The 13,021-nt window shown below is 39.3% G+C and overlaps 1 protein-coding gene across 1 annotated transcript; it reads right to left on the reverse strand.

Moving 5' to 3' along the window:
• Nucleotides 1-2,207: 2,207 nt before the first annotated feature.
• On the reverse strand, nucleotides 2,208-11,523 carry LOC144517668 (aminopeptidase NAALADL1-like). The gene is given in 21 exon segments (XM_078249797.1): nucleotides 2,208-2,379; nucleotides 3,364-3,456; nucleotides 3,557-3,644; nucleotides 4,071-4,244; nucleotides 4,540-4,621; nucleotides 5,113-5,206; nucleotides 5,860-5,890; nucleotides 5,893-5,947; nucleotides 6,051-6,118; nucleotides 6,383-6,395; nucleotides 6,398-6,448; nucleotides 6,639-6,724; nucleotides 6,811-6,930; nucleotides 7,030-7,115; nucleotides 7,400-7,504; nucleotides 7,580-7,673; nucleotides 7,875-8,067; nucleotides 8,449-8,568; nucleotides 10,024-10,145; nucleotides 10,455-10,627; nucleotides 11,330-11,523. Coding segments are annotated over 21 exon segments (2,214 nt in total).
• Between the last annotated feature and the right edge of the window lie 1,498 nt (nucleotides 11,524-13,021).

Below are 13,021 nucleotides of genomic sequence, written 5' to 3' on the forward strand. Positions count from 1 at the left end.
ATTCATGTTAAATAAATACCTGTGTCAACAGGCTATTCTATTTCCACCCAGACTTTAGACAAACCAGAATTATGTGCAGATTGTTTACAAATCCTCATGAGAGGAACCTTTAAGCTATAAAGTGCTTCCTCCCCCGGCTTCTACTGCACCACTGAAACTGCTCAGTGGCTATACAGACAGACCTGGGTTGTTCTGGGTAGTTCTGCAAAATATTAATGTCAAACTGTCTAAATGTCAAGTACAGCATTGCTGGAAATAGAATCCATCCTCATCCTCCTCCCAACAGGAGGAGGATGAGGATTCTCCCTCCCTGTGATTCCTGACAATTACTGTTCACAAATGTCAGAAGAATTTGCAATCAAGATTTAAAAAAAAGGGATTATAGCCTGGTCCTGATTAAATTAGTTTGACATAGTAAAAATAAATGTTTCCGTTTCTGTGACTGATCCACCTGCAGCTTGCCTCTAGAGCTTTGTTAAGTGTCTTGTGTTGCTTTAAATACATATTGTAAAGCTTACAATGCTGCTCAATAGCATTTAACTTCATTTGGCCCACCTTTGTAAAGTATTATATAATTTAAAAATAACCAAAAACCATAGGGGCCCATCTTTTTTTTTTTTTTTTTTTTTTTTTTTAGGAGAATAAAGATTACAAATAAATGAACCCACCCACCTCTCTCATCCACCAACCCACATTATTATTTATTACACACCAGTGTGGTGTTTCTGCAGTGGCTCTAAGGGCTCAGATGGGTGTGACTGTAAACTTTAACCAGAAGGGAGGGCGCTGGATAAAACCAGCAGTCCCTGAGAGACCTGTGTTTACAGAAGAGCCTGAACCGGAAAGCAAGTAAAGGAGAAGAACATATGTGCTCATGGATGAACAGCTTTTAATGCTTCTTTTTCTTCCCCATCTCTCTCCGTAGCTTTTTTCTCCCTTTCTTTACATTTCCTTCTTCATTACACATACATAATATCTATCTTTACAGCATTATTGGCAGCATTATCATGAGATGCTTTTGTAAAATTAATTACCTTTTCCAGACAGCTGATTTGACTGGATTTGTAGCTGCCCACTACAGTCACTCAACTTTTGTGACAGCAACACCTTTAATACTAAATGCGGATTTGGCCCATAGGATTGTCTCAAAGGAACTTCTGACCCCTGGTGGCATGAGCCAGTATTGCAGCTCCACATCCAGGCCTGCAATAGGGCAGCAGGCTAAATGTAGATTTTTGATGAAGTGCAGTTTGTCAGTACAAAATTTGCATTTGTTGCAGTTTGCATATAGATGATTTAGCTTCCTTGGAGCGCTGATTGTAATCCTGTGTTGCTGTGAACCCTTACATATTAAAGTGCTGATTTCCACATATCCTTGACAGCTGACAAATAGTGCTAATAGTAATTTATCTCAATATGACAATCTTTCTTACTAACAACTTTTATCTTTCTGTATGCCATTACAACACCCAATATGTGCAGAGGACGGTCTTGATCCATTAACTTCTGGATCACAAACCCAGTTAATTTTATATTGCATCATTCTGCTATGGCTCTGCAGTATCTGTTTGCTTCCCTCATGCCCAGACAGTCTGATGACTTAGGGGTAAGACTGTTTACTGCTTCTGTCAGATGGAATCGTTTTGCCACACATACAGTAGATGATGTGCTGAATAATGCATAATCTGAATAATTAGCACGTCATCATCCCTCATTGATTGTGTGTGACTCATTCTTGCTCAAGCAGAAATGTGCTGTGTTTGATCTTTGAAACTTAAAACATACCATCATATGTCAAGACCCTAAAATGTTAATTATGGAAAAATGTGATCTTTGCTATGAGAACAGAAAAAAAAAGTCAGGACGAAAGTCAATGTGAAAAATACTGCAGAAAGGTACTTTTAACCTATGTATGTGTAAGCAAACAGTTGGTGTACACTTAAAAAACTACAACTGTATTCACAGTAGTTCAAATCAAATGATTTGCTTTATTAAAAAGAAATCATCATATTTAAATATTTTAATCATTTCAACAAAGATAGAAGAAATCATTCGTGTTGCTGTTTGGTGATGAGCTTTGATCCATGCTTCCTAAATCCCCTCACTTAATATCATCCATAAACTCATCATGGCCGAGCTGATCAGTGCTCATCGGCTGCAGTTTTTAATCCCTGAGCGAGAGCAGTACCTCCCTCCTTCCTCTTCGTCTATATGACGTCACCCAGTGTGTGGGCAGCGCCCTCGATGGCTTGGCTCAGCACTGACAGGTGGTAGTGCACTTTGTCCCAGGCGCTGGACTGTGACTCAGCATTGGCAAAGGCATCAGCCAGACCTGGGAAGGTTGGCTTTCCGGCACTACTTGAGGCCCAGATAACATGCCTATGTGGCATACAGGGAGGTTAAGAAAGAGTGATATAACAATGATAGGCAGCTGAACAATTAACAGAGATGTGCTAAGTAACAATCACTGACATTATTCCTTACATTGCATGTAGAGAGGAGTGTTAAGAGGGAGTCACATAGAAAAAGAGGGACAGAAAAGATTTTTAAAAGAAACTGAGCTCTGGGGACCCTCAATAATGCAGCATGTGCGATAAATAAAATGGAGTTTATTGTATAGAATGAATGCTTTACAGGTGTCTTAGTAACAAGACTTAGACTCAGCTATGCTAGCAGCTCTGCCAGGCTTTCTTTAGGTACAGCGGCTTGTCTATGCTGACAATGATGATATACATGCAAATATTTAGCAGATCTATCCAATCCATTTAATTCAAAACCTCTAATCTCAACCTCATGGTGGTGCTAGAGGAAAAGAGACAGGATCATTAAAGTAAATAGATTACATTGTTTGGGGAACATGAGTGTCATGGCAATCAGTTCAACAATAGTTTGAGCTATGTAGCTAGTGTGGCTAAATGTCTAAATGTCACATTTCTAATTTTTCTTTTTTTCCCCCCATTATTTTCTTACAATGTCCCTTTGAAACAAGAGGGCCTGTTGTCTTTCTATCATTGTGTGTCACTATTCATGTCTGTCGCTATGTGAGCTTTAATGACTGCATGTTGCAGCACCATATTGCCACCAGGAAAAAGTCAGGAGCATTTGTTGTTTGTGGTAAAAAAGTTAACTTTGATTAATTCCAGTCCTGCAGGAGCATTTTCTATTAACCTTTTAGAGTCAGAAGGTTTTAAGTAATAAAAAAAAAAACTGTTGGCCTTTACTGGGCGCTCATTCTTCCTATATTCTTTGTATGTATACATTGTGGCCGTCAAGTACAGCAAACTACTACTGTCAGCTTCTTCAGATTTTGCATACAATCCCAGAAACTAACATGCACCCCCCACGGCTACATCTTCATCTTACCTGTATGCATATTTATCTGGGAAGGCCAGAGGGTCCAAGAACGCTCAGTCCAGCAGCATGAGCTGGTCGTTGATCCTTCTGACTGTCAGAGGCCTTCAGAGAAGAGAGACGGAGAGAGAGGAGGGTGTTAACTGGCATTCATTTTTATGTGGATGGCCAAGGAGATAATATATCTGTATGTTTGTGCTCTTACGTTTCATTTTTCAGGTCTGAACTGCGTATCACCTGGTCCAAATGAGTAGCTGCACTGCGGAAGCTGGCCACTGCACGTTTTAGTGGTTCTGAAACGAGACACAGATCAGCTGTGCAGCCTCCCGGCAAAGATTTCACCCTCTCTAATCCTCTGTGACTGCTGATGCAGCTTCTGTTGTTTGTTCTGTTCTTCTGTGCAGCCTGAAATTATTATTTTTGCAGTTATGTCTACAGGTTTTACTGCTATAGAAAGCAGTTTGGTCAATGCAGGTTCCAGTCAGAGACATTGTCGATCTTAGGTCCAACAATTAGACGTAATGCAGTAAGTCAAATGATTATTCAAGCTGCCTTGGCCAAACCATAAAAACATTCACTGCCTTATTTTAAACCGACACATTCTTGCCTTTTCATTGTTGAGAAACCCAGATAAAATTCATTTACCTACATAATATTTCTATTAGTGTGTGTTGTGTACTGCAATGTTCCCCTCCATCACTGAATAATCCTGTGTTTACCCATGGAGATATTCCTTTCTTGCAGTTGATGCTGATATAGAGTCACTGCTGTGTTGAGGTAGTCCTCCAGAGTCTCAGCGTAGTCACTGCAGTTTAATGGCACTAGCAGGCTGTCAGCCAATCGGATCAGGACGTTTCCTGCTGTCCTGGCAATGGCCTGGTGACTGACGAACCCTAAGAGGAGGAAGTGGTAAAATGAGATGTTATACACAAGAGGGATTGTAGGGTGATGTTTTGCTGTTTGTGTTTGTCAAATTTGACAACAGAAAATGGACAAATTGAGTAGAAACTGTTTGGTTGAAAAATACAAGTTTTTTTTGTTTAAAATATACCACATTTTTGAACGATATAACATAAAATAGGCATGATCCGCAGTACAATTATAGAAATAAATGTATTGACTGGCTGTACAAGAGGTAGGTACAGCACAAGAAAATCCAATGTGATAATGAGAGAAATCACTGCTCACCAGGATCAATGAACTTTGAAGCGTAGTCAAAGGTGTCGTATGCTGTGTGGTACGCAGGGTAAATCCGAGCATTTGTTTTACTCTGTATAAAGAAAAATATTCATATGACAGAAGTAACATAACATGACTGAGTAAATTAGTTCAATCCAATTCGGACTTCTCCTCAAACACACCCACACCAAAATAATTTTTTTTGTCTTGGGTGACAGCCTGTTTCAAACAAGAAGCAAAATGAGAGAGCTTGAATGTAAACAGTGCAGCAAGATAGCAAAGTGCCAGAAAATTCAGATCCAGTTTGCAAGAGTTAAATAAATGACAGCAGACAACAAAATAACAAGGCTTTCATTTGTGGCCACAGCATTGCACCACAGATTGAAGAGATTTGTTGTGCTTGTTGCTGCTGCCTTTCTTGGCCAGCATATTTAGGTGGAAAAATCAAACTGTATTACAGTTGAAGAACTTTTGAAATTACAAGTGTTACCATACAAGGTTTCTACAATCTGCATACAGCACTCACATTGTCATCAGACAAAAACATATTACAGTAAGTCAAAGGAGGCAAGTCTTTCATACCCTGTCGTATGTGTATGAAATGTCCATGGAAGTGATTCCCAGGTAATGGACAAAGGCAGCGTAATCACTCCCTGCTCCTGACAGGTATCCCACACTGTCAGAGGACAACAAGAAAACAAGAAGCATCTTTTATTGAGTGCAGGACAGACCTGAAATTTCCATTGAGACACATACAGTATACTTAAATATAAACATGTTCACAATGCTAATCCCTTCACAGCACAGATAATAAACAACATGCTGTATAGGTAGAACTCTGCAGTTTCAATGCCATGATTCGTTGAATCTTTAAAAAAAAAAAAAAATCCAACGAGTCATGACATATAATACAGACGAAACACAACAAAAACGTTCGTATTATATTCCATGCATTCTGTTGTTGCTGAAAAAAATGCACGCTATTTTTCAGCTTTAACAGTTAGATCCACACATTTATATGCATGAACCTCTACCTCTCTGCTGAAGAGCAATTTAAAAATTGCGGTGGGTTTACATTTCTCAATCCGTCTGATCCAGTCAACCAGCTAACCCTACTGTTTCAAATGTCCAATCACAAGCCAAAACATATCCACTATATATTATGAATGAGGCTTCTTGGTCTAGATCAACAATGGGTGAAATACCTTTCATATATAGTTTTGCAAACTTTTAAATAGAGATGGGGGATTTGGCATTAAAAACATTGATCCTTCTCCCAGGATGCAATGCAAGATGTGGGAAAATGTCAGGTGTAACTGTAATTCTTACTTGGGAATGAGTCCATTGGCCTGGCTTGTCCAGAATATTGAATCCAGTTGTCGTACACAGATGTGGAGTCCAGTCCAGGTGCATCGACCTGGAGAACAAACACACATCGTGATAGGTTCCTGGTGGTGTGTGGACAATAGTTTTGTTAAAAAATGCTGGAGAGAAACACCTGAACTGACACAACAGCTCACCTGTTTTGCGGCTTTGAAGATGATGTTCTGTAGTGATGGCATCCCAGAAGCCCTGAGAGTGGCGTTGGCTGAGGAGTGGAAGATGAAGGAGTGTTTTGGATCAGTAACACTATTCAAGAACATTCCTACAGATCTGAAGGCTGAAAAACCAATCATCAATAAAGCAAAATTGTACATTTCCAAATGTTCTGTGAGGAAATTTGTGATCTTTTGTCCAACTAAAATGTCTGTTTGCCTTCATCTGTCAAGGTAAAAAACAAAGACTGTGACTATCACAAGGCATTAGATATTTTTATTTACTCCTGACATGTAGTGCAGCAAGAGCTTCTTACCAAATACAGCTATATATCCACATTAATGTAAGCGACGGTTCGTTCACTGAGCTTGGTGAAGTATTGCTGGAGAAAAGACAAGATCAACGTCATATTTGTAAGTCAAGTAAGTTTACAAGCAGTACTTATATACAGGAATATCCATCTAAACTTTGCTAACATTAGCCACCATAAGATGTGTGTGTTTTATTGCTTATGAACACATGACCATATTGCTTGGTGTTATGTCTAATCTTGTGAATTAATTGCAAATCACCTCTGTGTATTCTGCAGACCCAATAAGGCCGAACTCCTCCGCTCCCCAGCTTCCAAAGATAATGGACCTGCGAGGCCTCCATTTGCCTGCCATAGAGAGGAACAGAGATTAACTCTTTTTTTCTCCAGCTATATAAAGCAAAACAACACTCATTCAGCCAAACTGTCCTCACCCTGCTTGACCATCTTGCCCAGCACTCTGGTCAATTCCAGCATGACCGACGTCCCACTGCTGGGGTCGATGGCACCATGAACCCAACTGTCCCTGTGGTTCCCGTAGATCACATACCTGTCTGTGGACATAAACACACACAGAGTACAAACACAAAGCAATTAAAAGCTGAAAACAGATGATGTAGAATGTCTGATTAAGACTTGGTCTCTAGTCTCACCTGGCTCAACACTCCCTTTTATAACTCCCATCACATTGGAGGAGTTCTTCTTCTCTTCATAGTTGTAGATGTCGAGTTTCACATCACTGGAAAAGAGGTTCAAATTCAGAAGTATGAAGCAACAAGGAATGGAGACAAATAGATTTCCCACTGCTATACTGCTGTTTCATCTCCAACAGCCAATTCAGAAGTGAAATAAGGTTTGAAAACAAGAGAAAAAGACTTAACAGATGTAATATATAAAATAAAAAAGATGCTGTTTGATGCTGTTTATTTTAATTAATTGAATCAGGTGCATTGCTCAATACAAAGTCATCCTAGATCAGCTTTAAATGCAGATAATGTCTGAATGTGACTGGTACTTGACTACCTGCTGCTGAAAGCAGATGGATTTCGGAACCCTGGGCCGCCAAAGTTGTAGGTACAGTTGAATGCTCCCTGCCATTGAGCTGGAGCTGCTTTTCCACCTAGCTCACTGAAATGACCAATTGAAAAACAAGTTAGAATTAGTTTACAACCAACCATTTTGGGCTGTTTTAATCCCACATACCAGATCAGTCTGTAGGCATCCTCAAATCCGATTGGTTGAATTGGAATTGGAGGGATCCCTGTGATGTTCTCGACTGGTATTCTATAGGTTTCCTCTGCAAAATAATGTATAATTGTGAAGAATGTATAGAAAACTTAAACATTAAATTAACACTGACCTGATTTTTTATCTTTATGTATGTTTGAAGCTGTATGTAGCTGTTGTAAATGCCCCTCCTCAGATTGTATTGGAGCCAAAGTGCATCAGTATAGTACACACAATAAAACTGTAAAATACTAGAGTACCATTTCATTACCTTTGGCAGCAAGGTAGGGTGTGAGCATGTCTCCAAATTGACCGTTAAAGGAACCTCTCTCCACACCAGAGGGCGGCATGTACCAGGAGTGAGGATACGTCTCATTGATGTCTGATATGAGACCATCGTTGATGTCCAAAGGGTCTGTGTAGACAAGCACACCAATGACTCCGTAGGGTGCTGCATTAATGGCCTGGATGAGACACACATGGCATTAAAGAAATGATAAAGAAATGATTAAAGACTGGGGTTTCCAGGCCTATTTTGCAGCACTGGAAAGTTTTTACATTTGTTGATATTAGTTCTCATTGCTGTAAAGACAAATCTGGCCAAGCAAGGCTACTTTTGTTTAAATTGGTTAGACTGTAAACTTCTGTCCTCCATACACCCTTTACTATCTCAATAGAATGTGTAATTGTAAAGATTAGAGGTGTTAACTGTATAGCACTTGGCAAAACACTCAAAGGTCACTAACTGCTACTTCTGGCACAGGCGTTTTGGCGCTCCTAGACTGATTGTCTCTGCTTAACTGTATTAAACATAACCAAACACAAAGGAATAATAAGTCACTTACTTTAGCACCTCTTCCTGCTCCGCCATATCTGGTGATCACGATAGTTCCTCTAAGGTCCACTGTGTTGTTCAGTAGCTGGTAGTCACTTAGTTTCCCCTGGTTGGCGTAAACCAGTTTCCCCTAAACCATCAGAACAGTTGGCCGAAGCAACACAAGTTATGATAAAGTGATGCCAGGATTATGGTGATCTATTTGTGATCAAAAGTTCAGATCCTCGCAGCTGAACCCAGATTGGGCAGAGGGAAGTTAAACTAGGTTAGTAGCAACTCATTTGGCAATGGCTTGAATGTAACGGACGTTCATTAATATCAAAAAGTTACGCACTAAAGCTTTAAAGCAGTAAAATGTCGCTTACAGTATCTGTCCTCTCCCAGATTACATAAGAAGTTAAGAAGGGGGCCTAAAAGGTTATCAGCTTGTTAGGTTGTTTGAGACAGGAATGTGACAACATGTAATTTGTATAGTGTCAGTGAGTTATTTCCCTGAAATGATGCATGCTTCATTTAAATGGGATGCCCCACAGACTATCTATAATTGCATCTGTCCACTTATCTGTTAATCTATGAACTGGATATGCGATAAAATATTGGATGCTTCTTCTGTTACTATGACTACTAGCCTTCTTTGAGAGGGAGTCTTCTTTTTCGGAAACACATTACATAACCCAAAAGGGGGTAAATCAATATTTGGTGTTAAAGTTAATATGCCGAAGAAATCATATTAACTTTCCTAACATCAAGTAAGGACTTTGAAAGTTATATGCAGCATTTTGAGGTTAAAATGACTTGGAAGCTTTGGGAACATACAGTATGAAGTACTGAAGAAAGTTCTATTATTATACCCATTAAATGCATTCATTGTAGGAGGTTGGTGTCCAAGTAAAAAAAAGCAAAAAATCTAGAATCTTTGGAATCCTTTGGAGTATTTAAAAGTAAAATATTGTACGTAAAAACTTGTCTGTCATAGGTCATAGGTATTTTCATGATTTGCACATTATCAACCCGTAAACTACGGACATTTGGTCATTGGCTGTCAGCGTCAGATACAATGCAATAAGTAACCCTTAGCTTGTGTATGGAAAGCACCGGGCAGAGCAGCAGCTCCGCGGCATGTGAAGATGACATAGTATTAAGAGCGACAACGGTGGCGAGTAGCCTAGTATTAAAGGCCAAAATTCCATATGGGGAGGCTGGTTGGGGTGGTTAGGTCAAACAACACAGGACTTTCACCCCGGAGACGAGGGTTCGTGTCCTATGTGTCACTGAAATGTGCATTTTATAACCCCACCTGCAATCTTTTCCTGAACCCAACTGTTGCGTTCTTCTTTTCCGCTTTTAGATCTAGATTTTTAGAGACTTTTTCGGTCAATAACAACGCCAAAGGCACCTGACCAAGCGTCCGTATTTTACACGATGGGAGTGAGAATGTGTTGACATGACAGGCCTACATGACAGGCCTTGGCAGCTCTGCTTGCTGCCAACAAGGGGCAGGTAATATTGATAAAGCAACTACCTTGGACATTCTGAAGGATCAGGGATCTTTAAGGGATATTTAAAGAGAATTTCAGCTTTTTACCTTCGGGTGTCCAGCAGGGGAGTATGCTGCGTATGGCTGAACAACCTCAGGATCATCTTGGTCTGAAGTATAAGTCTTCTCTTTTTCTCTGGCAGTGTACAGCACCTCATTAGACGGGCTCACTGAAATTAACAACTCATGGTGACTAGTGCCAGCTTTCACTGCAGTAAATCATAAAGCACAACACTTAAGTAGGCCTGAAGCCTATTGACTCACTCCATCTTATATTGTAATGTGATATTTGGAGTTTCTGTGAATGCACTGTGTTAGACCTGTTAATTACAGTTTATTCCTGAAAACTTAAACTGTAGTCAAAGTATAATTTGATTAAGACCAGTGAATTCCAACATTTAAAAAACATGCTGTCTGGAGAGGGATGGGGTGACTGTCCCCACTTTCATTCCAACACATTTAACAACCTGTTGACTCACCTACAGTGACCTTGTTGGGCTTCTTGGGGTCAGGGAAGGACAGGTAGACCATGTACTCCTCTCTCCAAGCCTGGTCCAGACCGGTTTCAGGGTCCTGCCATCTCTTTAGCATTAACTGCACTGTCTGCTCGTCTCCCGCTGTGGTGGCCATATGGGGCACTTTGGTCAACTCCCTGTGGAGAAAGATCAGGAAAAGAAAAGGGTTGATCCGGTAATGTTTTGGATAATTTACTGTCTAAAACCTCAAAGGCCTATAAGGAATTTAAAATGGTTTCTTAGTGAAACCCCAAAAGGAACCTTCAGGAATACTACTGTATCTACGGAAACACTTAATGATGCTAAATAAATCCCATGATCTCATAAGAATGTTTATGAGCCTCCAGTTGTTTTTTTTGGACTAGAACATTTTGATGTGTAAACCAAATACAAGTTACTAGTACGGGTGGGGGGAAATCGATACAGCATATTATCGCAATATTTTCTGTGGCAATACTGTATCGATACACAGACGCCAATCATCGATCTATTGTTATATATGTGTTGGTCAGTTTGTCTGCTTGACAATCCCATTTTGCAGCAATAAAATTGAAATGAGACGAACAAACAGAGAAATGTATCTTTTTATATAAAACAGATGTTGACAAAGTTTCCTTTTGGGGACATCATTTAAAATTCCGAAATATTTGAAGCTGGACAAAAGGTAATAAATTCACAGAATATCACAATATGTTTAAAATCACAATAACATCGTATCGTGACATAAGTATCGTGATGATATCGTATCGTGAGGCCTCTGGTGATTCCCACCCCTAGTTACTAGCTGCTTCTGTTTTTTATAACCAACATAATACAATTTTTCTCATTCAGCAACTGACCTGAGGTTTTCCTGAATCTGGATGTTGTCCACCTCAGACAAGAACTTCTCAATGAGTCTCTCGTCCACATCCTTTGCCACATCCTTCACCCAGGACGGTGCCGAGCTCTTGGTGATACCAAAGTGGCCGATTAGGATACCTGCAGTCAGTACGGCAGCATCGCACAGAATGCCAATCATCACCTTCTTTATCATTCTCCTTCTTGGAATAAGGTCTTTAAAAAAATACTTGTATTAATTGCTTATGAATTTAGGCTTGTGTAAGAGGAAATCCTCACATCTGACTCCCAAATGATCACTGCAACACCAGTGCAGCTGCTGAAGTGATCTCCCATAAGAAAGATACATGCTCATTGTGAAGTTTACTTATCAATGTTTGCAGATGGGATGGACTTTATCCCTTTGTCTATGTGTGTGTGTGTGTGTGTGTGTGTGTGTGTGTGTGTGTGTGTGTGTGTGTGTGTGTGTGTGTGTGTGTGTGTGTGTGTGTGTGTGTGTGTGTGTTTGTGTGTGTGTGTGTATGTGTGTGTGTGTGTAATATAATATGAAATTCATGAGTGTGATATAATGTGCGAGGTAAGTTTCAGCAGTGCCTCATTCATTTTGTTCCAACCTTATATCCTCACAAGTTTCTAAAGGGAGATTATGATTTGAAAAGTGATTTTTTTACTTCTTCAGGATGCAAAAGTCAACAATGGATTAAGGATGAAAGACTTGACATGTTTTAACAAAGCTAAATGGATTAGATTAAACTGAATAAATTGCTGAAAAGCAACATTAAGAAGTCCTCTTATTGGCTTCATAATACTTTGAACAGAAGAAAACGTGATAATGTCTTAGCACTTAAAGATGGGGCAATGGGGTTTGACATGATGAAGACTGTTTCCCATTATAGTAATAGTCAGTTCGTTTATTGACTTAATTATAACAAAATAAACATATAAAATAACTTTATACCATCAAATATAAACATCATGTTCCAACAATATTGTATGTATATTAACTACAATTTTGTCAGCACATAAGTACAAACATAGTTTAGTTTAAGTACTCTTTCAGGCAATATTATTACATCTTTCATTCTGTATACCAATGCCACATGTACACAATCTTTGTTAGGGCGGCATACAGTATGCCTTCGACTTTCTAGTTTCTAGTTTGGTGCTTTGAAAAATAATCTTGAAAGAATCAAATCAGTTCAGTGTAGTTATTCCAGGATGTTTTGGACTGATTTAGAAAATGTTTTGGGACTGTAAACCTTTTTTAAACCGTTTCATTTTGAGAACAACATCATGACAAGAGTTGCATTTGTTATTCAGTTGTTTTTTACTCGAGTAATATGCATTAAGAAGCAAAAAGAAACAGAAATGACCGTTTATGAAAGCAATGGCACACTCTAGTGGTTGAATATATCATTACAGACCACAACAACACGGAACTTCCTGTTCAAGGTAGTTTCCTTCTATTTCCTACTGTAATATATTGTTGCTCTTGTTTGGCACGCATTTGTAACCATGCTGGACTACTAGCAACAGTAATGTTTAGAAAATGTGTTGGCGTTAATGCGGGCCGAATGTCTTTATAATAAACAAGAATACTTCCTGGACTGTCTGTCAACTGCAGACATGAAAATACGTTCTGAAAAACAAAAACATTTTAAGTCGAATCTACAGTCCTGCAGGTCACTAAATGA

This window comes from Sander vitreus, chromosome 5 (assembly GCF_031162955.1).
Source record: "Sander vitreus isolate 19-12246 chromosome 5, sanVit1, whole genome shotgun sequence".
NCBI lineage: Eukaryota > Metazoa > Chordata > Actinopteri > Perciformes > Percidae > Sander > Sander vitreus.